This window comes from Notothenia rossii (assembly GCF_949606895.1).
Source record: "Notothenia rossii genome assembly, chromosome: 9".
Classification (NCBI taxonomy): domain Eukaryota; kingdom Metazoa; phylum Chordata; class Actinopteri; order Perciformes; family Nototheniidae; genus Notothenia; species Notothenia rossii.
The window spans coordinates 53484693-53511538 of record NC_136907.1 but is presented as its reverse complement, the minus strand read 5'-3'; the positions used below and the strand labels follow the sequence as shown (position 1 = coordinate 53511538).

At 39.0% G+C, this 26846-nt stretch overlaps 1 protein-coding gene across 2 annotated transcripts; it reads right to left on the bottom strand.

Annotated features, from left to right (window-relative positions):
• Positions 1–748: 748 nt before the first annotated feature.
• LOC307017859 (transferrin receptor protein 1-like) lies at positions 749–26173 on the bottom strand. 2 transcript variants are annotated; one of them, XM_079647727.1, is made up of 19 exons: positions 26033–26118; positions 17212–17396; positions 16484–16528; positions 15013–15250; positions 13294–13477; positions 12948–13170; positions 12212–12334; positions 11995–12090; positions 11249–11388; positions 11006–11157; positions 10781–10900; positions 9579–9664; positions 9425–9488; positions 9254–9321; positions 8457–8524; positions 8223–8316; positions 7131–7352; positions 4306–4464; positions 749–3743 (listed from the first exon to the last, which is right to left on the bottom strand). In XM_079647727.1, exons 3-19 carry the CDS (start codon positions 16514–16516, stop codon positions 3501–3503), a joined length of 2313 nt encoding a protein of 770 aa, XP_079503853.1. In that variant the 5' UTR covers positions 16517–16528; positions 17212–17396; positions 26033–26118; the 3' UTR covers positions 749–3500. The 2 variants fall into 2 exon arrangements, with proteins under 2 accessions (XP_079503853.1, XP_079503852.1); XM_079647726.1 differs by lacking the exon at positions 17212–17396 and having other exon boundaries at positions 26033–26173.
• Positions 26174–26846: the final 673 nt, after the last annotated feature.

The window sequence follows — 26846 nt, the reverse complement described above, 5'->3', positions numbered from 1 at the left end:
GGCTGCCTGCCCACTCTTAAAGGAACATGCTACAATTTTGCAATTTTCTCCACTTAGTGAGTCCAAATTCTAAAAGCAAGTTTAGAGCTTTGGTTTGCAAAATGTATTCAGACATAATATTCAAATCATGTTTGCCATTTCACCAACAAGCAGTAAAAACTTTACAAAATTAGTTTATCAATGTTGTTCCAATTCAATTACTTTTTCTCCATCATCTGGTCAAATGTTGTCACAACTTTTGTTGTCATTGATGAAAAAGGTGTTTAAAGACGCATTGCCGTTTTCAACATTAACTTGTGTTTGATGTGTTTTATTACCCATTTAAAAATTAGCGGGCTTTTACAGTATTCATGAATATTCCATGAAATCGACCATCAGAGTTTAGTTAAGAGATTCATTTTTACACATTGCATTAACTTCTTTTTTTTACAAACACAATGTATTCAAAAGTTTTCTCAAAATGTAAGTATAAAAATCCCTCAAATATTATGAATGTAATTGGATTTAGTAATGTTCTTCTGCATTGACTGTCTCTATCCAATACAAAGTTATTGGGGAATTATTCATGGAAGGTATATCAGAAGAAATGATTTGCAGCTCATGCCAAGAGACGTCTTTATGAGAATGTTTGCAATGCGTTATCATTCAAATTATGAGGTGAACATTGTGTCCGGATGTTACTTTAAAAAGCAGGTTTAAAAACTAGATGACGTTACACCTAACAATCATAACAATACGAGTCAACAGCTGTGATTTGATTGTTTATTGAAGCAACGAAAATGTGAAGCCAAGCAAATTTGTATACAGTCGAAGAAAAAAAAAAACACTATCCACAAATTCAGAATTTTGAAAGTCCAACAAAGACTGGTATTGCGACCTAATTTCTATGTCTGTGTCCTCAGCAAGATGGCAATATTAGCAATGTAACTTCCACGACAGATCAGTTGAATCACTCAAACTCTGAATGCTTATTGGACCATTTTAAAAAGGCTGGTGATCTAAAACAAGTTGTTTTGATCTAAAACAAGTTGTTTTAATCTAAAACACGTTGTTTTGCCGAGGCATGGTGTGTTTCATACAAAAATAAGAATTCAAGTGACAACATTTAGCAGATTAGCTCAAGGAAGTTAACTACTGTAACATTCAGTGTGTAATTTTTAAATCCCATTTACATTGATTTTTTACAATTAACATTCGTCCCGTGACATCATCTAAAAAAAGAAAGTGTTAACAGGTCTTTAACCCAGTAACTTTTGATTCTAGCATACAACAGAAACAAACTAAACGCAGAAATGTAAAAACTAAACAAGCCAAACAAGCATACTCTGCAAACTCTTTAAGTACTGTATGTAGAAATGCAGCTCTACTATGCAGTCATGGCACACAAAAAAGGCACAAGGAAATTTTAAACAACAATGAATTCACACAAAGAAGGTAGAATGTAACTTTCACACGGCTGAATCATCAAAAACAAACATGTTTTGTAAGAGTTGACCACCGCTCTGTAACCACTGGCCGCAAAAATGTTCGTTACAAAAAGAAAAGGCTTACATAGCATGAAACCGAAAGAAAAGGCGACACGTCATCAGATTAAAATGATACATAAATAAACCCATAACAATCTAAGCTTAGCTTTTTTATGTTACAAATGTTTTTATAAAGAGCCTACTGCAGAGGATTCGGGACAGATCTGACCAAAGTGTCTTTTTTTATTTATTTTTTTATTCTGAGATTAAATTCAGAATTCTGAGGAAAAAATATCTGAATTCTTAGATGAAAATCTGAAATACTAATAATTTCTGAATTCTGAGAAAAAAGTCTCAGAATTCTCTTACCACAGACTTTTTTTCTCTCAGAATTCTGACTTTCTCTCATAACTAAAAACAAAGACCCTTATCCTCTTCCGTAAGTTTCATAAGTAATCATAAGTCATAAGTTTCATAAGTAAGTTTCATAAGCGGGAAACAACATAAGCATCGTGAAATGGGATCTAAAGATGCGGACATGGTGCAGCAATGTTCTGTATATTTACACGGATTATGGGAAACACTGTTCCCGATAATAAAAACATCCACTCCTACAGTGAAATATGGAGGGCACTGCCTCCGATACGGACACATACTGGTAGGAAAAAACTACCTTCTTCTTTTATTCACATTATGGAAGACACTGCTCCCGATAATATTGTCAGGACGAGAAGTGTACATGTACCGAGGGACCTGAAGAGACCAATCCAGTGTCAGTTTAAAGGAAAACACAATCCAGAGTTGTGTGTTACGATTGTTCGTACTTCAGTCCAGGTCGACATGTACACTTCTTTTTAAGCAGATGCTGCTCTTGATATTTCAACAGTATAACTGTCATAATTATGGAAGGCGCTGCTCCCGATAATTATACACATTATTTTTCATTTTTTATAAAAAGTTAATAAAAAATACTATTTATAGTGAACCCTGCCACTGATAAATAAATAACACAATAAATAGACGTACGGTTTGTTTCAGTGCCTTCAGACCCTCCCCTTGGTTTTTCAAAGGCCTATTCTTCATTTTTTATTATTGATTGTTGCGTGGACTTTTTTTGTAATGATGCCGCCAAACTTTCAAACAGCTTCCGTGTAGGGCTGGGCGATATTTTTTAAACGCAATATCATGAGGATATTGTAGGGTAGACCATAGTGCATATAAAAAAATAATGAGAATTTGGATAATTGGCATCAGTAATGTCAATTCAACAACTTCTAATAAGAAAAAAATAGAACTTCTAGAACAGTAATGGCACATTTAGAAAATAACATCAATGTATTGTACTGTGCCTTCAAAAGCAGGAAATGACGTCATTTTCGATATTCAAGGAATTTATATTAAATTGGTTTATTGCCCAGCTCTAATTCAGTGCAACAGAACTGCTGTTTGATTGTTATTTCATCATCTCTTCTATTTAGGCAACTAAACACATTTCTGACTACGAATAGAGTCACAAGTTTCTGCGCAGAATTACATTTTAACTTCCGGTAAAAAACGTACCAGGTTTTTACACGGGGCTTCAGCAGCAGTATTATTACCAGCAGTTTGGATTTGTAATCATTATGCTCTTTATCTTATCATACAGGCATTTTGTTTTTTCTTCCTCTCCGAGCTGCTTTACACAGACTTACTGTGACTACATTTTAAGTGTCACCTATAGGACCATTTGAAGCTAATTGTTGCTAGCACCGGAGTATTTAGAATACTTCATTTCATTTAAACGAAAAAACATCCTTTTTGCTAAGGATTACTTTACTTTTTTTTTTGTGTATTCTTTAAATAAAAGTAAGGCTTTTTTTTAAAAAAAATTCAGAAAGGGGGAACATGAGCTCATGTCTCAAAGTAGAATGAATTACTGAACAGCTCCAATTTAAATCTAAGCTTAAATGAATGTGAAAGCTGTTTTACACTGCCGTTTGTGAATAAGACGACCAAATGATGAACAAGGGAGGAAGTGGGGGGGGTTACTTTTTTTTAGATTTCGTTATCAAGAGACCACACGTCCCCTGCGAGTGAGTTGGCACAGCCCTGGATGGTCCAGGTGGCGAGGGCAAACTGGCTTCGGAACAGGTTGAAGTCGGCTTCGGGGTGGTCCATCCTGAGGGCCTCCAGGTGGCCGTACAGACCCTGCAGAGTGTGGGGGCCCGAGCCCAGCAGGATGTGGCGGAATGGACTCTCTCTGGGGGACACGTAGGGGGACAGGAAGTTCCTCTCCACCTACAGAAACAAGGCAGAAAGAGAATGATGGAAAGGACGTCATTTCCTATGTTTTCAATTTGATTGGATAATTCTTTGATGTTTACTTTTCAATACTCAGTCAGGTTTTTTTCAGAAAAATACATATATATATATATATATATATATATATTGGATGAGTCTTCAAAAGTGTTTTATTACGTTGTTTTACTGCTGAAAAACAGTTTACGCAATATGATAAATAGTTCCCTTTATATGCCCCTTAAAAAAAAAACTTGGTTTAATTAAGGCAAAAACAAAATGAAAGTTTGTAAAGGCAATCTTCGTTTTTTGGTTTAAAATTAAAATAATTAAAATGGTGCGATCACAATAAATTGATAGTGGCCTGGCAAAATAAACAACACCTCATAATCATTTTCCGGAACTCACTTCTACTAAAAGGGTTGTCACCAGAAACTCTTTAACCGCTTTTTCTTTAAAAAGGTCCTCTGTTGCGAAGATCCCTTTTGCTCAATTCTACTATAGGAGTCCCCCCTGATGTCCAGAACTAACTTTTTAGATACTCATCTAGCCTGGTTCTTACCGTCATGATGCGGTCATTAAGGGTGCGGCACATCTCAATGTCCTCCATGTTGCTGTTCTGGATGTCTGCTGCCAGCTTGCTGGAGGCCCGGCTGTAGGAGCCGTAGGCCGACATCAGCCACTGCATGGTCAGCACCTTGGACAGAAGCTGGGGCTGCATCTGGAACACAGAGAGAACACGCAGGTATGTTACTTTATGAGACCTTTTAATGCTTTCCTGTAGTGTGTTATATATAGACCCTCCAGAAAAACGCGGGCAAAAATCCTTGAATATGCGATTAAACATGCAGGGTTTTTATGCGGTGAAATTGCGAAATATGTGGAAAGTTGCGAAAAATAATAGATTTTTTTTAAATATTGGGCTGTCTTATTTATTCTTTCTCACACACAACCTGCCACTAACGTTAAACCCCTTTACTATTCAATTAAACATTGGGCTATTTCACATACACTCACACACACACACATACACGCACGCACGCACGCACGCCTCATTCTGTTTTCATTTACTCGTTCGTTATCTGACCAGCTTCAATCTTGTAGGCTACTCACTTCTTTTCTAGTAGCCCTCGAAAGGGTTTTGGAGCTTGATGCCTTGGTGAATGTGAGTTGTTTGGCTTTCTTGTCCGCAGCAGCAGAAAGCATTTTCGAATGTTTGAATGAATCAAAGTGGGTCGTCACCGTCGACTTTCTCTTATGCTCCAACACACAGTTGCACGGGCTGCGGAATAGTTTCCCCCCACTTTCGTGAAAGACATCGGGGTACTGCTTTGCCCGGTCTTTAGCAAAAATGTTCGTCGGTAAATGAGATGGATCAGATTTTTTTGGGTGTTTTCTCTCTCGTGTGAGTTCCACACGTTCACTCTACGGCAGGCCTATTCAACTGGCGGCCCGCGGCCCAGATGCGGCCCAGAACCAACTCCCGAGAGGCCCAGCCTCCCGTAGCCAAATTCCTACACTAGTACAGACCTTGAACGCAACACTCCGCGTTTCATAGAAACCACCAAACCACAACGTAGCACGTTTTTTGAAAGTGCATCTAGTGGTGCTAGTAACGGTGGTCCTATGATAGCAACTCTAAAACATGTCTCTCTCAACTCTGAAGCGTAAACAGAGACAAAACGGTCATTGATCTTGTGGAGCAGATCCAAGTCAAGCTGGACCTTTTCGCGACCGACTTGAGCATGGGTCGGATGCTGCATTTTCCGACGCTCCCCAAACACATCACATCTCCGGCACAAATCACGGATGTGATGACAGATTTCATTGCGAGGTTGAAAGAGAACTTTGCCGGTCGATTGGATGGACTTGCTCTGCCCACAGAGGTGATGATGGGCTTTGCCAGAGACCCCTTCACTGTTGCAATAGAGGGGGGCGTACCAACCCGAGCAAAGGAAGTGGTCTCCTGCATCGACAAGGGGAAATATACACTGGAACTTATTGACATGCAGCGCACTAACGGGCCAGCGAAGTTTGGAGTGATGTCAAAAAACAGCAGTTCCCTAACGTTCAGAAAGTAGCGATCTGTGTGCTCAGTATGTTTGGATCAACATACACATGTGAATCAAGCTTTTCACACATGAACTCAATCAAAAGTAGCACTCGCTGCTCCCTGACTGACAGCACTCTTCACCAATGTCTTAGGATTGCATTGACATACTATGAGCCAAAAATCACTGCTCTGGTTCAAAACTAAAAATATCCCTTCTCCCATTGAGAAAGTCAGCGATGACAAATCACAAATGTGGTGATAGTAAGCACCTAGTTTACTATAGTAGACGTGTAGTGTAGTATTCATTCCTATAGTTACCCGTATCCCTTGTTATGGGTTTGTGCACTGAAGGGTTTGACAGTTCTTTCTGTATTCGTTTAAATGCACTTTGTAATGTGTCTGGGTCAAATGTGACCAAAACGTATGATTTTTTTGTTATTACTTGAAAAGTGAAAAAATAGTATTGCTACAGTACTACCTCTTTGTGTTGCATTGCTCTTTAGCTGTTTTTTTTGAGACTGCTATTATTGTATTCAGTAAATGCACTTTGTGATGTGCCTGGTTCAAAAAACATAACCTGAATATTTGACTTCTAAAGCAAACAGATGTAATGCTACAACTGTGCACTTTTTTTTCAGATTCTGTTAAATTAATGTTAATTTGTTATGTTTTTATGCACTTTTTGACCTACCTTTGTTAGATGAACAATGAATAAAAATTGCATGTTTTTCATCGCAGTTCATGTGTTGGTTTAAAATGTGTCACTACCCGCTTTTTACAGGCCGCTGAATGTCTGGCCCAGCTGAATTTTGTAGTTATAAAATCTGGCCCAACTGAATGTTTAGTTGAATAGCCCTGCTCTACGGTGTTGTTTACCTTCTGTGATGCGCGAGCTGATGACGTCGCGTCATCATCATCACTACTTCACGTCAAGACGAGTTAACTTTTTTTTCTTCTCGACTTTGTGTGGAGAAATGCGGGGATTATGCGGCCTTTTGATAAATATGCGGCCTTTTAAAAATCTGCGCCATTTTGCTGATTATGCGGTAAATTCTGCGATCGCAGAATGGCGTTTTTCTGGAGGGTCTATATATAGGTTTTGGTGCATGTAAATGGTCTGCAAAGGCTAAAATCCTAAAGTTACCTCCAGAAGGAGTTTCTCTCCCCCACAGTTCTACTTTTACTTAAGTACAGAATCTTGTATAAGTACTTATTCCGCCTTGCCTCTACACACTGCTCCTTTATTTGGCTACTTTACAGAGATGGACAATCAATTGGCAGTAAAAGAGAAAGAAGAGCAGAGTAAATTGTTGGGACGCAAACAAACAACTTACCCTCAGCACAGAATGAACCTTGTTGTTGATCTGAGCCACGCGATTGCGTATGATTTTGTTGTACTTCTCCACGTCCATGCGCAGCAGATGATCATGGACCAGCCTCAGCACCATGTGACCTGCGACCCGCGTGGCGGCTTCAGCCAGCTGAGACACCTTGTTGCTGGTGGCCCCGTCCAGTTTCTCCCGGGTGTCCAGCGTGGTGCCGAAGTACAGGTAGTCCTGAGAGGGGAACACAAGACGTGTTCAGAAATGGAGATGACACAATCTTTGATGCAATGGCCCGATGTGAAAGTAGAGAAGGTTTTAAATGTCCGTGTGGCTGCAGAAATATTTTTTTTTTTGCATAACAGCAAACATCATGGTGACATTGAGGATTAAGAAACTGGATTATTGTTTTGTTGATTCTTCAAGTTTTTATTTACATTTTTAAAATATGCATTTATTAGGGTTAGGGTTAGGGTTATTGATTAAAGAGATTTCCAGCTAAAGAATAATAGTTAAGAACTTTTTGCTAAGGGTTAAATATAAAAGTACTCTTTAGTAGTCATGAATATTGAACACTAAAAAAGAAAACATTTAATTAAAGTTTGTAAAAGCAGTTTTTTTTGTTTGAAATTCTAATACTTTAATACACTGTTTACTGTTTTTTGTATTTTCTTTGGTTGTGTAATTATGATTGAAAACATTTATAAAGATGGATCACTGTATTGATAAAACTGATGATGAAGGTGCACAATGTAATATAAATACTATGCAACTCTAAATAAATACAATTCTTATACTCTGTAACTGTGGTTGATCGCAATCGATTGACAATTGCCTGGCAAGATAAACAGCAACCTCTCACAAATGTATAACCATTTTCATTCAAATGATGCGAAATTCGGATTGGTTAAAATAAGTATTAACACAGAAATGTGAAATACTAAAAAGCTGTTCCAACTTCGTCTTACTCTAAGGAAAGGTTTTCCTACATAAACAGGACATGTTATGACATGGCCTTTAAAATAAATCAGGATGTTCTGGGCTACGGCGAAATTGGCAAAACAAGATCAATTAAAAAACGTATGTTACAAGGGGATGACTTACCGAGTTCTCAGAGGTGAATCTGAAAGATACTGACGGGATGCCAGAAAAGGCGAGGAAAGGATATGCAGCGTTATCCAACTTCAGAGGCTCCAACCTGGGAAATAAACAAGATGGGTTAGCTTGAGCTGTGCTGGGTGAGGATTTGTAAAATAAAGATGATTGGGACGTGAACACGTGATTCTAGTGTGGACGAGGAGTTGATGGATAAACACTGCAGAGACCGGTCAGACTTACACATTTGATTCCATGTTGTCCTTTGCAAATTCAGAAAAGAGAGACACAGCTTTGTTCGGGTAGTTCACCTGAGGAGGAGATAATGTTTATGCAGGTTAAGCCTTAACATTCACACAAATATGGAAAGCATTAGGACTACAAAACACGGAGCTTAATTATCCCCGACAACGTGTGTTCTGATATTCTCATAATCAGAGGAAAACAGCAGCAGCCGAGCCTTCTCTAAATATAAGAGACTTTTAATATAGAACAATCTTGAACTCAGAAAAAATGTATTTAAATGTTTTTGTTTCATGATCAGGATGTAATGCAGGGTGTAGACACTTTTGCCGACGCACATATTTTTGAGTTTTTCAGTTTGACGTGTATTATTTATTTGTTGGTTGGTTGGTTGTATTTATTAACGTCATAAATTACAATGTTTAGTTTTAATTTAGTCTTTTTTTATCTTTTTTGTTACCAATGACGGGGCACTCTGACACGCGTGCTCCACGTTCGCTTTTCACATGTAAAATTGAAATTATGTTTCAAAGGCTGATTATTATAGTTATATATTATATTTTATATGTAGAATAACGTACTTTACTAATAACGTGCTTTCTCAGCCCTGGAACTGAAAAAATGATAAATAATACTAATAATCATAACATAAACGTGCTACAAATAGTCAACTTATCGCCTCAATTGACGACTAATGGTCGACTGTAAAAATCTTTAGGTGAGGTCAGCCTATAAATAATTCAACTACTGACAATCCTGCTGGCTTGTATGTAACGCTTTACAGTGTGTGGATTTACCTCCTTCAGAGTGCTCTCGACCAGGCCGTGCAGCAAGGGACTGGCTGCCACTTTGAAATATTTCTGACCTGAAAAAGACAATAAAAAAATTCAGGCATTCGGAAAATCATATATTGCAGGTAAACTGGAAGCTGTTAATTATTTAAAAGCCGACATAACTGAAGTCAATACCTGTTACAACTCCATCCAGGTTGATGTAAGAGAAGGCTTTCATGCTCAGAGAGGAAAGATAACCCTGGATATACAAACAAAATGAAGGAAGAACAATCAGGTTTACTTGTGCATAAAAGCTGCTGATCAAGAAAGTACATTGTGCAATTCTCACCTCCAGCCACTCGGTGGCGCCAACACTCCCATATTCTCCAGCGCTCCAGCTGGCAAACACAATGCTTCTCCTCGGCTTGAATCCACCTGCCAGAGAGATAACAAATACACATTAACAGAACGATAAGCGAGAACCTAGTCAATGATTTCAGGCAGAAAGGATCTGACTGTGTAGATCTATCCAATCAATATTAGAAAAGTGAAAATATGGCATTATTTCACATAAAAAAATAAACATCAGCTCAAGATTTTAATGTCTTGGACAAACGGGAGGAATTACAGGTCCAAAATCATCCGTTTTTAATAAGCTAAAAAAAAAAGGAATTGATGTGCTAGCTTTATAAGGACAGTATGACCTCATCAAAGGTATGTACATATAAATGACTGAGTTATCAATGAAACTATAGGTTACTTACGTAACCCCAGTTCTCAGAGTAACATGAAACTGGCGTAACAGCAATGCGCAGATAGTGTATATGCGCCAGGGACAGCCACAGTAAAAATAGACCAGTCTTCTATATATATTTTTTAATGGCAAGAGTCCCCCTCAACAAGAACGTATGGTGGCCGACAGGTGCAAACGCATTATAATGGCCCAAAACACTAAGATAGGCGGAACGCGTTGCCGCAGAGTTTAATAAAGGTGATGCATAGACGAAATGCTGCAAACAAAAAAGGCTGCAAATCAAAAACAAAGAAAGGAGCGCAAAATAAAACTGAAACCAGGGGACACAGCCGTTTGAGTTTCTCAGCGTTTTGTTTGTGTAGCACTGTTACTAAACGATGTGCATGTTTTGTTTGTGTTTTTATAACTGAATCCTTTCTGAAGCTGCAGCGCGTTTCTCCTAACAGTGATTTGGGCCGTTGTAGCGCGTTTGCACTAGTCGGCCCTCGCAGGTATCCGCTGGTGATTACTAAACAACTTCATCCCTAACAGAGCCCACTGTAGTCTTCCCCTTTTAACACAACTGGGTCCAAAAGCTGAGTAAACAATCTCACACAATCATGAAATGAAAGTTCCCCGTCTTGTTTTCCATGTGACTTACACAACCCTTTACTAAAACAAAATCTGTGGCACATACAACTGTAACGTCTTTAAAAGTAGCCAAAAGTGGAGATTGTGCCCGGAGGGATTGATATTTACCGGACATTGACATGAACTAAAATGAATAACCAGGTATCGCTGAATCAGCTGAGTCTTACCATTCTCCACCATATCTGAGATGGAGCGTGCCAGCTCGACAAGGACGCTGGTACCGACAGTTGACGCGGCAAAACCTGGACCCCATGCATCCCTCTGTGCACCGATGACCACATATCGATCTATGAGAAAAACACAGAGCCGCGATCATCACTCTTATTCAATACACGGAATTCTGAAATCACAGTACCCGTTGTTGTTGTTGTTAGATAAAAGTCTTGTTGTACCTGCATCCACAAAGCCTTTGATGACCCCGAAGACATTTACTATCTTTTTCTCACTGAGCACGTTGTCGACCCCCAAGGTAATAGCATCGCTGTCATCCCCAAGTTTGTTCGGGCTTTTCCATTCTTCCGGTGCATTGGCCCCCCCCAGCTGCCTGCAGGGTGAAGAAAATGTATATTAACGTGAGCTGCTAGAGTCAACTGTAGTGCATTGTTTCAGGGGGGCCATATAGTATTGAGGCATACTGCAGAATCTTCATGGCCATGTCTAGGGTGATGGTCTGGGCCAGGATTTTTGGCAGGCCTGAGGAGCTGACGGGTGGGAACTGGGTGTGGTTGAAGGAAGGGAAGCCGGGGGTGTAGGGATCCCCTGAACCAAGGTGGACCTGTGGGATGAAAAGACAGGAGTTTGATTGATAAGATTGCTCAAAGATATGGTTTATAATGTGTTCTCGTCTTCCCAGCAGCCTGAACCCAAGCTTAAAGCTTCAACATTTGAAACTAAGAAAACTATATGACAAAAAGGTAATTTACACTTTCACTTCTAAACTCCAAAAATCTGACTTATGATGAAGTATTAGTTTTAAGACTTAAACTTTTGGGCTAGACATACAATTGCAGGCTCTACTTAATTGAGTTGTCATGCTGAATATAAATAATGTTTGTTCACCATTTTGTTTATTATTTTGGTTGGGTTTTTTGTGTTATATTTAAATCATACATTACCATTGTCTGAATATTTCCGATAATTCAAATTCTTCTTTTTTCTTGCATAAATTATTATCATTAATTATTCGTGCATAAAACTGGCCTACAATCACAATATCATTTATCCAATTATTTCCAGGACAAAATATTGACCAAGAAAAATTGTTAAAAATTTAGTCAATCACAAGATACAATCCAAAAGGGAACGCCTCATCAAAAAATTGCTATATGGTACAAATGGGTCTCATCTTCCAACAAAATGTTTCTGAACTGTCCACACTCACATGTCCATAGAGCTGAGTGGATCCACCAATAGAGAATTTAGTGGGATCTGGGTAGATCAACACAGCAGAAGCACCCATTTTGGCAGCATTGGCTACCTGAAAGAAGAAGACAAAAAGAGGATTTGGAAAGGATAAGTCCACAACAAAATAATTTGTAAAAAAATCCACACGCAAAGTAATATTAAGTCATCCTGAATTTCTTACTCAAACCACCCACCTTCTCCGCAAAGCTGATCCGACCGGTTCTGACCAGCATGACCCTGCCTGTCATGTTGACGTTACGGCTTTTCAGCAACCTCAAGTCCTTCTCCTCCCCGTAAAACGCATCCAAGAGGGCACCCTTGAACAAAGATTAATAAATGCATTTAGTGTAAAGTTCTGAGTTAAAAAAAACAAAAACCGTCTGTAATACCTTCCATGACTCATGCAGAATAAATTCATGAAATGCATTCTATAATGCTTGGCACATAAGTTATATACATTATAAGCTCTTATTCATAATGCTTTAAAATCATAACACATCACTCAAAAAGCTGGTCACTCCCTTACCGTCTTTGACAGAGTCATATTGTTTTATTATCTCCTATAATTGTAATACATTATAATCTATTGTGCCATTTAAATTACTAGCACTCATTATTTTGCAGATTTTATGATTATTTTCACCCCGAAATGTAAAGTTTGAAATGTATTACAACTATGGGAATTGAAATACATATGATCCACGCAACAACACAAGTGTCAGTGAGTGAAAAGCGATTATAAAGTATTATGATAGAAGTCATTATATAATTAATCCCAACTCGTTATACATATACAGATTTATGAGTGCTTAATATAAAACTATAAAAGTGGAATTAACAGATTATAAACATGATAACTATGTTTATAATGCAATATAGACACGGGTGTCGTAGAAATGGATTCACTACAAATGTTCTCCTATAGTTTACCGTTATTGTTCCGTTGGCACTGTAGGACAGGAATCCCGTTGGACTCTCCTGCTTCCCCTTGTAACTAAAGCTGTTGGAGCCAGACGCTGGGGCGTCCTGAACCTTAACAAAGTGCTCGTCGGTCCAGGTTTTCATCCCGTACTCTCTGAACCTCTTGACCACCTTCTCTCCCAGGACCTCATCACTCAGAGAACCGGCCCGGTGGTTGTCACTGGAAAACTCCCTAGGACAGGGGGGAATAAAACACGAGGGGAAAAGAGAGACAAGAAAACAGGAAAAGGCTCATTTTTAAAGAGATACTCTTAATCCAGACTCTTAAAAAGGCAACTTTGGGGTTTATATTTACCTAAAGACAGAATCGAATTTGGCTGCAGAGATCTGTTCAGCAAGCAGCTTTTTGACCTTCTCCCAGTTCATGAGGGGGGCAGCACCCGTCTCGATGGCAGCACCGTTGTCAAAACGGACCGTGAAGTCAGCACAGGTGGGAGCCAAGTCCTTCTTCCGATGAACCAAGTAGCCAATCAAGTAGCCTGTAAATAGCAGCAGCTTTAAATGAGGAACAGCCAGGTGCACCGAGAGGAACTGAAAGCAGTGACGGAAATAAGGACTGAACAGTAGCATTGTATTACGTGCAAAACTGCACAGTCAGAATTTCTTAAAAGTACTGTAATGTATAGTTCTTACTGCAGGAGAAACTTCACCCGTCTAATGAAGTCAATTAATCAAGTATTTTATGCAAAAGGTTGACTTGATATAAATGCCTGTAGGTGACACCAGTTGTCATGCCTATTGGCTTAGAGCGGGTCCTAGAAACATCAGTTTACCTATCTGAGACAACGGCCTATAACTGATGTGTGATTTCCCTGTTTCCTTATAACACTATAGAAAGAAAAAGATTGAAATAAAATAAATTAGTGGCTCCATGATAGATTCTAGAGCAGTGTTTCTCAAACGTTTTCATACCAAGGACCACTTAACCAATAAAAAAACACTCGCGGACCAACTCCACAAACATCCAAAGACACATCGTTTTTATAGAACAGATTACAAATCGCCTGGAAATGGTACAAACAAGTGCCATTCCTTGTTAAGAAACTTAAGCTCGCTCCATTGCGGAGATATCCCAGCGAGAGTGCAGAAAACTTCAATGTATTTATTTCAATGCTGTCAAAATTATCGCGATAACGGAGGTAATTAATTTTTTTAATTCATTGCGTTACAATAATTAACGCATTTAATGCATGTGCAGAATAGCCCGCACCATACATCCCACCAGTGGCAACGCTGGGGTAGGCTACAGCCATACCAAGAAATGGCTGAGCCCCACCATAAAAAATGATGTTAAAGTAAGCAAAATAAAGTCTGCCAACTCGCGCCGATTAAATTGCACAGTTAGTCAAATTGATTTCAGTAGCCACTTTTCTGGAAATACCAAAGACTAGAAACAGTTTTGAAAACTTTTGTCACGTAGTGATCGTCTTCTCAATAGAACATCTTTGATAATGTCTTCTGGCCAATCAGAATTAAGATAACGGCGTGGTGTTGTTGCAGGAAGTCCCGACGGAGAATACTTTTGCTGTAGCACATCTCTATATACATCGATACAACATTACGTGTAATGAATTAAGAACCCACAGTTTGATGATTGATAGGTGTGTGGGCTGTCTTTCATTTTGACACACAGAACAATGTTATAATAAACATACATACTGTATGTTAAATGGATATATCCGCCTTCTTTCATTTATCTTTCCATTCCCACAACAATATACATAAAGAAATGGCATATTTTGGACATAGTTCGAATGGTGATTAATCATGATTAATTCATTTCTAAGCTGTGATTAATCTGATTAAAAATGTTAATCGTTTGACAGCCCTAATATATATATTTCAAATGTGAAACTTTACCAATATACTCACGGACCACTAGGGGGCGCTCACGGACCACCAGTGGTCCGCAGACCACACTTTGAGAAGCACTGTTCTAGAGGAACTCTGAAGGTGTTTTAGAGTCATCCAAACTTCTTATAAGGTGCAGAATCTTCAATCAGCGGCCTCTTACCGATGATAAAGATGAGGAGGGTGGCGACAGCCATGAAGCAAAGGTTCTTTGGTGTGCGCCCGAGCTTTTGAGCCACGTAGGGTTTGCGGTTGGAGTTGTGATTGAGGTGTTCTCCCGCGCCATTGCCCCCTGTCTCCTCATCCATGTCTGACGACAGCTTCATCTCCACCTGGCTGTTATCCCCTTCCATGTTCCGGGTCAGGTTGAAACGTGTGTAGGAGTGAGGCTCCCCATTAAACTGTGATAAGAGAAAGATAGGAGAAAATAGGGTTTATTGTTTGGTTTGGGTTTAATCTTTTTTATTAAGAAAAGGAAGCAGGACATTAGCAGGAACAAAAGGTTCCTCTTTTATGCTCCGACATCAGTATTTGGTATTACTTTCTAAATGTGCGTCAAATAAAAAATGTAAATGCCTTATAATGCCTAGATAATAAGTAACAGACCAACTTTTATCTTGCCAGGTTGTGAGAAATCTCTTTTTCCAGGATGAGTTGATTTGTTCTTTAAGCTTGCATTCGTCAGAAAGACCTCTCCAATGAATCATTCGACTACTTAGCTTCTGGAAAAAAAATCCCCGGAACTTCTAGCCTATAAACTGCACCAATTTAAGTTTATTTGTATTTTTAAGTCAAATAAGTAGCAAAACACCCACATTATGCATCAGTTTTGTTTAACTTTCATTATCACTCACTCTTTCTACGTTTCCTTCTACTTTCTCTGTCATGTGTTCAAAGTAGCAAACTTAACATAGCATTCACTGTGGGCTGATGTGATCTGAACATTTTACATTTGGCAAACTGACTTTGGTTTCTTAAAAATCATGGTTAGGCATTCAGGAAGACACTCTAGAAAGAACACAATCTCCTAACGTGACTATAAGAATCATTTATTATTTTTTTATCAATAATATGCACAGATATAGAATGTCAAACAAGCATATTACAGAATTACCTTCAAGCCTTTGTCTCTGGAGAGCTACAATAGAACGATGGTAGATGACTGATAATGAGAAGTACAGTACGAAGAGCTGCCTTGAGAGATACTGCCCGAGGACAATGGAGAACACTCCCTCTATCTATCTTTTTGTCTTGTCTTCTGTCCAAAAGTCTGACGTATCAAAAAAAATGTAATTTGTGTTCATTTTCAGTTTCCTTTCTCTTTCTATGATAGATCATGTTGTTGTTTACTCGTTTCCCAGTTTTATTGATGCACATACTTTACTTATAAAGGTTGGGTTGTTTCTATATTTAATAGCAAAAACTATACATTACAACTTTGAATGCCTTTGTATATTATGCCTTACTCGTAAGTGGTACAGTTTTACTCGAGCTTCATTTAAATAATATGCAACAATAACTGCACTCTTCAGGATACCCTTTCATTCCCATTATACAATACAGAATTTATAATGACACTCATTTCTCATGGTAACAAGGAAATTAAGCATGAATTATTATGTTGTAATACTCACAATTTTAGATATTGTTGACCTTGCCTGGTCCATGGTTGCGTCAATCTAAAAGAGGAAAACAAACAAGGATATAATTAGTGAAGCGTCAGGCCTAAAGATAGGTTATTTGTCATTTTTCTTTGTGGTTGAGGCTTTAAGAAAAGATGAAACTCAATCTTAAAGAGTCCCTATTATGCTCTTTGGGGTTTTCCCCTTCCCTGTAGCGAGTTATATATGTTTGTGTGCATGTAAATGGTCTGCAAAAGGTCAGTTTCTCTCTCACACACTCCCCCTGCCTGAAATGTCTCATTGGACTCCTTTGTTTACTTCTGTAACCTAGTGACATCACTATGTAACACTTGCGCTTCTGTTGACTAGCACTCCAACACATTGTACGTAATAGGCTAAAGGGCGGGAAATCTCTAAGCAGTTGACAATCACAACAGAGCCTGCTAGCTAACCAATCAGAGCAGGTTTCAGATAGAGGGTGAACAAAGGGGGTGCAGCACAGGCAGGATGAGAAAAAAACAACTCACTTTGTGAAGCACAAAATACAAATATGAAAATTAGCATATGTCCCATTAAACATGAATCCCCTATAGACTTGATGGCTTTTAATAAAATAAGCTTTTCAGGAGAACCATTTTCAGGTTTTCAAGGGATGAGTGTGTTTACTGAAATAATAGATGTGTTGTATAATATAACTAAATTGTTCAGGTTTAATTTCACTACAGTGTGTACAGTGTTACCGTTTCACTTCTGGGAATAATGAGGTGTCCAAAGAACACGTCCCACCTCAAAGAACACGTCCCACCTCTTGTCCAAACATCCACAGGGTTTCCTTTTCTGCTAACTTGAAAGGCAGCACTGTTCCTACACAAAAGACCAGTGTCCAGCACGGGTCAGCAAAGGCACCATGCCTCCATGTGAACTCCTTTGCCAGGAAAATACAATAACAAAAATAACTAGCTTCAATTCCAAAGAGGAGCTAAACAAAGCAGGGTTTCAATTGTTCGGAAGAAACAAGACCTGAAATGCAAGTCTTCTGTACATATTTTCCTTCATATAGTATAGCCATATCAGTGAAATAAGAACTATGCGTGTGTCGGTCCTCAGGGGAAAGGCTGGTTATGAGAGGAGCTTCAGCTACAGAGGGCCAGAAATCCTGTAACTCCTTTGTTTGATAAAAAACAACTTAACTCACATTTTTGCACAGTTAGGAAATAACGTATAATATAAAATTATATGTAACCCTACATATAATCATACAACCATCATTAGAATCATCAAATCAAACAAAAATGCACATTTAATGTAAGAGAAACTATGTGACCGTATAGAATTTCTGTCCTCTCAGCGAAAATTGATTTGCTGATATTTGACGCAGCAAAGTCATTTCGTGACATTCTACTGCTGTTTTGCCAAAGCAGGCCAAGGGTTTTTCTTTAGTAACAATTGTGAGAATTTTCTGAATACAACCGACTACAGAGCCGGAATCACTATATAAGCCAATTCCAAAGGTCATTAAATACAATGCAACTATTGATTAAGCTTTAAAAAAGGTGGCATGGGTTTGTAATGTAAGAAACACAAAAATAGCTGTGGATTAGACCAGGGGTTCCCCCAAATAACTCCACAAATATCCAAAAACAATAGGCCTGCTCACCACTCCAACAGTACATAACAGCCTAATAATGACAGCTTAACCTTCTCTATATCGCCTCGTTCACACAATAAATCAACAATACAAATACAGATTATATAAACATTTAGTTCAAATGCGATTTAAAATGCGCACAGGTTTTACACCTCTTATGAAATGTAGACTACATTTATTACGAGTTTATGTCCGAGCCAACAGACTCACAGATCGTTGGCTACTGAGAGAAATGCAAAATACACCGCATGTAGTACGACACAAACCTCCGCTGTGGATTGTCAAAATAAAAAATACTGTAAAACTATGGTTGCAGGCCCAAGTTTAACTCTCTGAGGTCTAAGCCATTGTTTCACATGTTAGGCCGCTTGGGCTTTTTTGTAAAAATGCTATTAAAACATGAACCTTGGTGACCATCGGGCTGGCCTGCATGGTCTGCCTAAAAAAATAAAATAAAAAAAATGTATGCAGCCCCAACAACAGCCTCTGATCATCAACAGACTTCCTGGAAGGCTTCATTGGATGCATATATTAGATAATAATCTCTATCTAACTCCTAACTGATTGCACTCGGTGAACCGGCCGTTCTGTGATTCTCCAGATCTGCCCTGTATTCCACCGGGTCACCGCGGCGCCGCCGTGCAGACTGAACCGCTGGAATACAGGGTCTACCGCATTTAGGAACCGTTAGGTAGAACCGAAATTGTGTATTTTGTATGGGTACCCGGTGCCCAGCATTTTCTTATCGGTTCTCATCTGGAACCGAGTTTCGGTTCCCAACCCTACTCCTAACCCATCTAAATCTACTTCCAGCATGGATAAATGTTCATAAAATACCAGAGGTGTGGACTCAGTCACACGACTTGGACTCGAGTCACCAATTTGATTACTTTGGACTCGACTGGACAAAATCACAAAACACTTGCGACTCGACTTGGACACCAATGACTCGGGACTAGTGATGGGTCGTTCGCGAACGATTCGTTGTTTTTGAACGAATCTTTGAAGTGAACGCGATGAACTGATTCCTCCCGCGAAACGATTCGTTTGTTTGAATCGCCGCCTTCCGCCAAAAGCTAAAGAGAAGCAGTTTGCGAACGACGAACTTAAAGAACTGGCGGAAACAGTTCAGAACTGTTTCCTACAGTTATTTTTATCTTATCCCTTTCTTTCAAGAGGAGGGTCCCGTTAGGGCCCCTCCAAAATACTGGATGTTCCATCTACACAGAGTTGGACTCAGTTAGACAACTACCACAAATACAATGAAGTACTTTATTGTTGGACTCAGTAATAGTTGGACTTCTACCACAAGTAGGCTACTATGAAGTTATTTTACTGTGTACTTTTTCAGTTATTCTCTGTCAAACTCCTGTGGCAGAAAATCATTTTATCTCTCATAAAATATGGCACAAAACATGCAGTTTGACAGAGGATTAACACACACACACACACACACACACACACACACACACACACACACACACACACACACACACACACACACACACACACACACACACACACACACACACACACACACACACACACACACACACACACACACACACACACACACACACACACACACACACACACACACACACACACACACACACACACACACACACACACACACACACACACACACACACACACACACACACACACACACACACCGTCCAGCTAGCTTAGCTGCTAGCTAAAGGTAAATACATACAGCGTTGTATTGTCCTCCCCCTGTCGGCCCTAAAAGCTTCAGAGGGCGGATAGCTGGGCTCCGTAGCGTCCCACTAGCTTAGCCGCTAGCTAAAGGTAAACAAACATAGATGGGTACATAGCATATGAATAAATCGTCACCGATGTAGAGGATATATTTTTTTATTCACTTTGAACTCGGCCAAATGGAGTTTAATGCTTTGGGATTAAAGTTAGGCCACATAGTATGTGCATGGGTTTGAAAGTATAACGTGCTAGCCTGCTTTAATACATTGTATAGTCAGGCACACATTTGAGATTTAACAATGGCCAATTATATATTTCTTAAATAATATGTAGCCTATTCCCAGAGCATAATTCATGGGGCAACAAGGTGAGGTGTAAAATGTGTTTTAATATCATACATTTTACGCCAGCAAACTTCTTGTACGGACTTCGGCAGTAGTGAAGACTCACTGAACGAATTAAGTACAAAGACGAATCGTTCGCGAACGTGCAAATCACCAGAAGTCGTTCGCGAACCGGTGAACGAACCAGTGAAAGAATCTTTAAAGTGAACTGAACCAAAAGAATTGTGTCCCCAAAGGGATTCAAAATGCCCATCACTATTCGGAACTTGACTCGGACTTGCAAAACAATGACTTGGTCCCACCTGTGGAGAATAAACATTGTTTTTCTAGAACAGATTACAAATCCCCTAAAAATGGTTCAAACAAGTGGCAACACGTGTGACGAAGATGTAGCGCTGGGCTATATCATGCAATCGAAAGTTAAACTTAAGCTCGCTCCATTGCGGAGATATTCCTTAAATGGATAAGTTTGGGGTTTTTAATTATGGTAGCTAAACATTTGAGAGATTTGTTAAAGTAATAAGCAGGTTTTGACCCATCTGGCTTACCATATTCAGCTTCACAGCAACCATAGTTGAAGTGATGTGTGTGGTCTGAATAATCAACACCAAATGAAAGTATACTACTGCAGTGAAATGTATGCCCATTTGGGAATTAACTAATGAACAACAAGTGGTATGCTGCAGAAAAATAACAGTGGCATCACTTCCTTGTTCGCCATAATAGCTCTTTGTTGGAAAGGCTTTATTTTGTAATATAGCTTGAACAAAGGAGACGTTAACAATAGAAGTAGTATAAAGTAACACCACGTTTCTACAACTACTATGTGGGTGTGAACAAAAGCTGTCTACAGGTAACAGGGCATCACTAGACAACAATAGGCTAGATCAGTGGTTCCCAAAGTGGGGGGCGCGAGAGACCAGGAGGAAAAATGGTTATTTAAAAAAAAAAGAAAAAAAGAAAGGGAAACCCTACATGTTTGAGCACCCTCTATGAAATTTCAAGCTACCCCACAGCACCCCAAAATAAATATCTGGCGCCGCCACTCAGCCTGACTATTTGTATTGGGGAGGCCCGACTTATTTTTTCTCCAAAGGGGGGGCCTGACAGAAAAGGTTTGAGAACCCACTGGGCTAGATCATTTTACTCGTTGGCCCTTATCTCAATCTCGTGGCTGTATGTGGTTCTGTTCACAACTTTTTAACAAGATATTCTTAAATATACGAATGGGAGAAGGAATATCAGCACCGGACTAGGGATGCCAGAAACTGACCATGATCAAAATCGAAAATCGGACAGCCCTGGTGGCGACACCCCCCCCGCGGGAGAGGGAAAAAAAACCTCTTGCATTTGACCTCATTTGCACTTGTCAGTCTGAGTTTGAAGTAGTTCGAAGAGGAACTCTTCTTTCCTTTGTTCATCTTTAGTTGTGTTCTCACGCCAATAAATCAATCGCACGTGTGACGGAGAGGGGGGGGGGGGGGGGGGGGGGGGGGGTCGTTGTGTAGCAGCGCAGCGAAGGGCTGCGCAGCTGGCTTCCTCCAAGTTTACAGTAAAACAAACTGGTGGTGTGATCAATGGTCATTTACAATTATTAATACTATTACTACTATTAGCATTAGTCTATATTTTGGTTGAAACTAAGCCAAGAAAAAAAAAAAAACTTAAAGAATAATAAAAATATATATAAATAAAATCGAATTTTAAAAATAATTTTCGATTATGGAGACTAACGAATATTCGAATAACCGCTGGCATCCCTACACCGGACATGATCAAGTCGGGAAAATAAGCTTCAAGAAAAACTGATTTGAATAGAAAAAAGGCAGTATTTTTGCTAAAAGGATATTGTTTTCCCAAATGTGGCTTCAAAGAGTGGGAGTTTTTTCAATACCGATAATTTGGTACCAAGTAGATGGAAAAATGATAAACAATTGACGGGGACGGTATAAAACGGGACGCAGAGAAATCACAAGTGTCCCCTCCAACGTTTTTTTTCTCTGCTAAGGCTACAAAGAAACATGTACCAAAACGGACATTCCTACTGTTGTGTGTGGCGTATAGGAGGATTTTAGTGATTAGAGTGCTCTTTACCTCCTATCTTGTCTGACCTCCAGCAACAAAACAGAACAGAAATTCTCAAATAACCTGTTCTTATCTAGCCAAGTAGAGAATGATATAGGTCAAACCATTACAACACGGTTCAGCCTTTGGACTGATTCAAACACTGCTTTGTTGACAGGAAGCTCAAGCACAAACCATATATTCAAAGTCTAATTTTGCTCACAACTATATGTGTGCGCCCTGTGATCAGTTTATTCTGTAATGTTTAAAGGTCAGGGTTAAACTCAAAATAGACAAAAAGACACCAAGCTTGTCTGGAGTGATTATAATGTGTGCAGTGCAGCCAGAAATCATAGAGAGAAACTGTTAATGATCCATAAGCGCTAAAAGACAAGCTCTGCTGGAAGGAGATCCCAAACTGGGCTGTGCGTGAGGAGAGCTTGTGTGGGCAAATGCCAAGCGGACAGAAATGCAGAGGCACTCATTTGCACTGCCACAGAAGGGCCTTGTAAGAGTCCAACAGCGTTTAGCATAGACACAGCATAGATAAAAAGCCTAACCTTGAACTCCAAGTGTTTTTCTATTTCAAACTAGGATATAGCCATGTTGGAGCCCAGCCATACAATAACTTACCTCTGCAAACCATGTTGGCTATGTTAAGCATTGTGAACGGCTAACTTTAGAACATGCCCTGGCCTCAGACAACCCTAGGACTCCATTGACTTCTACAACCTTGAGGGGAGATACAACCCAGTACAGTAGACCTAAAAAAAGGTTAACAACTAAATAAATGAGTAGCCTCGTTGCTTGCTTTGCAACGATTGGAGAATATGGACTTCTAAAATGGTATCAGACCAGACTTTGGAGCTTTGTAGGGCTAATTACCCTGTACAGGTGGGCAGAGCTGTCTATAATCTTACATACCAAACATACCGGCCCTTAATACTTTAATCAGATTAGCTTCTCTTTCAGTTGAGAGACCTATGGATATTAACATTATAAAACAGAATACAAATCATGAAGGAGATAGCTAAAGTTTCAAACAAGACTTTTAACACTATATAATCTCCAAGTGATAGCATGGGCGTTGTGTCCTTGTAGGGGTCAGTTTGCGTAAATCATTCCTCGAACCACGACCACAAAGAGGCACTACTTGTATCTCTCCATTGAATAATTTGTAGCTAAGTGTGTGCAAAGGGGAGATAGTAAGAGCAAACTTGAGTCACGCCCTTCTGGGAAAGACATGACCTGTTAGGCAGTCTTGCTTAGTGAAAGCGAGTCAGCACAGTCCCCTAACTTTAACAAGAGGTGATATTGGACAGAGGCTATTTGCACACTGAGCACTTGAAGTCAACAAATAACTGAAAAATGGTCTGGAACAGGTGGCCTTTTCTCACCTGTTAGCAGGACCAATTGAAAGACAAGGCTAAATGCATAGGAATTAAACAGTTTCCAATTAAGAACTTGAATTTCAAAATATGTTTAACTTCAAGGTCCTAATAGTCCTGCACGCAGATTTTTAAATCTTTCTCAGTGTTTGAAGAGAGAACTGTTCTCTGGTTTCAATGGTCAGACGTGTTGCAAAAGTAGTTTCTTCATAGTCTGCTGTTACTGAATAAATTCCTTTAAAAACCATTGCTTCAGAAAGACTCATGTTCTAACATTACAACAGAACTATTGTGAACTCAGTTAGGAGTCATTAAGGGGGTGAAATAAGTGGGAAGTGTTAAAGCTCTTCACAAATTAAATCAAAATCATACTTTTTGATGTTGCTAAATACACGTTATTGAACATGCACTGTTATTACTGTTAGCAAACTGTCCAATTAAGTTATTTAAAAACGCTGACATCATTAATCACTACCATATTAAAGGTTAAATTGTAACATAACAACACTGCATTATGTGAATTGCTCAGTGCAATAATATATGGATTTGCCAAAGGGATTTTAATATAATAACTAGTTGTGCTGTTAAAGACCTAGCTTACTTCTGTAAAAGGCAAGTAGGCTAAGTCTTGTACAGCATGAAGACATGATTAGATGTACTTGATTAAAAGACATCACACTATAATTCCAAGAAGGGCAAATGTATCTTCTTCCTGGTACAGCGAGAACTTCCTTGTGCCACATATTCAAATACTATACAATTAAGTCAAAATCCTGTCCTACTAGTGATTGAGCCTCAACTAGATCCACGCACACTATCACATCTGTAGATACGGATATGTTATGTTATAACTACCAATTACATTAATACAAATCCTTATTCAACAGTTTAACCATTAATATAATTTATTTAAGGCAAAATAACAACTTGCAGCTGAAAGTCCAAGCTTTGATTAAACGTCTCTGAACTGATGATACCAAATCAAGTTCATCCAAAAGTTTGTATAATACAAACTGACAAGTATATTGCCAAACAAAAACACGATTTGATTAGTTCGATAATTCCTTTCATTAAGGAATGTGTCCAATGTGTCCAGTAATCATGAACATAACAATTCCTTTACCATCCCATGTTGTGCCAAACATTTTCAACACACATTAGTCTAACTCTGCATCTTCTTTCAACATGCACCGTTTCCACCACACTTTGTGCAACTTTGAAAAAAGACCATGGCACGGAGAGACCAGAGATGTAGAAAAACATTGTCGTTATCGAGTGAGGAAAAAAAGATAAGAGTGTGGGAGACAAAAAGAAACGGTGAGAAAAAGAGAACAAGGATCGGGGGAGTGGGAGAGAAGGGGAGAGGGGTCAAGCGTACGGAGGAGTCATTGTGCAGTGGAAAATCATGTGAGAGTCACATTGGAGAAAAGCTGCAAGTAGCTCATGGGAAAATGGGCCAAAGTAGAACAGTTAGGCGGGCAAATCCAAAGTATTAGGCCTGCAGATTTTCAAAATGTATTTATTTCGGATAAGTTCAGATAGATTCAAGTAGCTACTTCTACTAAAGACACACTTAAAACTAAAGCAGAACTTGTATTGTTCCTGCTTGATTCAATAACTAGTTAAACCTGTTATACTGTGGTTGTTATTTAAAATCTAATTAATTTCCATTGGCAGAACAAAGAAAGAAAGGCAACAGTTTGGCTTTTCACCTGCTGTTAGTCTGAACAGGTTTTTCTTTATCTTCAGTTATGAGTAATATCACACTGTATCACCATTGAGAAACTTCCTCCACAACCATATAGCTCCAATGTTACCATATGTTGTTTAAAAAAGTCCCTAAAAAGCATTTTGAACTTTATATTTTCACCTAAATATAGACCAGTATGTTGGCTTGTAAAAAAAACAAGACTAGACTGGAGGCAACATTTATGATTGTTTTAGTTATCATATCTTATCTCTACAGTTGAAGCCTGTCAAGGTCAGTCCACGAAGGGACGGTGTAATGTCTACCTACTGACACGGTTACCCCTGGGGGTCATTCAGGGAGGCTAGCTGCTTTAACAAATGCTGCAGAGCCACTATTTCAAGTATACTACGTCATCGAGTGGCGCCGAAGTATTGAATAGTGAGCGTTACTATAATGAGAGGAGACATGACTTCAAACAACAACGCCTGGTGCACGCTTTGTGTAAAAGGCTAGGACACGACAGCGTTAGCATTACATTCATAAGTTTAACACAACTTAAAACAGGTCACACATTTTCCATGTGATAACAATCTCTCTGAGGTAAAACGGAGCTGTTCTTCTTCCAGTCACGCTAACGTTTATATTTCAGTACAATTTCACATCTTAGTTAGAGCTTAGCTGTATGTGAGGGGTAAAAACTCTCACCTTCTTTTCTCAGAACAGCTTTGACCCACTGACTTCTTCTGTGACAGCCTGTGACACGAGGTTCTACTTGCTGCTTTCGATGTAGTTGTCTGAGCCGGTGTCCTTGAGCATGCGTCTAGCAGCGATGCATATGATTGGACAGCTTTTACTACAATTCTACGTGACACGCCCCCTACACGACACGCCCACCTGACACGACACTACGGTGGCTGAGAGACATTGATACCGTACATGGGAGATTAAAAAAGAATTGCAAATGTTACTGTGGTATTTTAAGTTGCAACTTAACTTAGGCAAATTAATAACCTAGTCTAGCCGTTTGACACATAACAGTATATGACTTTCAGCACAAATCATTTTGTCTAATTAATAAATTAAAACAAAAAGGGGGCTTACTAAACTTTATTTTAAATGTGTTAGTACATATAAAATAGGTAATAATGAGATCATCTATTCATTATGTTTGTCTAACTGCTACACATGTATTTATACATAAATGTAGATATTTATGAACATCTAAATATAGTTGTTAAAGGTTTTAAGATATAAATAATCACGTCATGGGGTCATTAAGGTGTCAAACAGGTTCATGTAAGGTATAGGCCTACTATAACATGAAAACATGATTTTTACTAACTAATTTCTGAATCTCACATTAGCCTGTAGTTTGGTATATTATTGATATGGGCTGGACACCCCTTCACAATGATCTTCATTGACTTTTTTTTAGACCAAATTAGGAGGCCAGTCAGGCCACTAATGAGCTTAATCATTCACATTGATTATTATTACTTTATAAATTAAGAGTACTAGG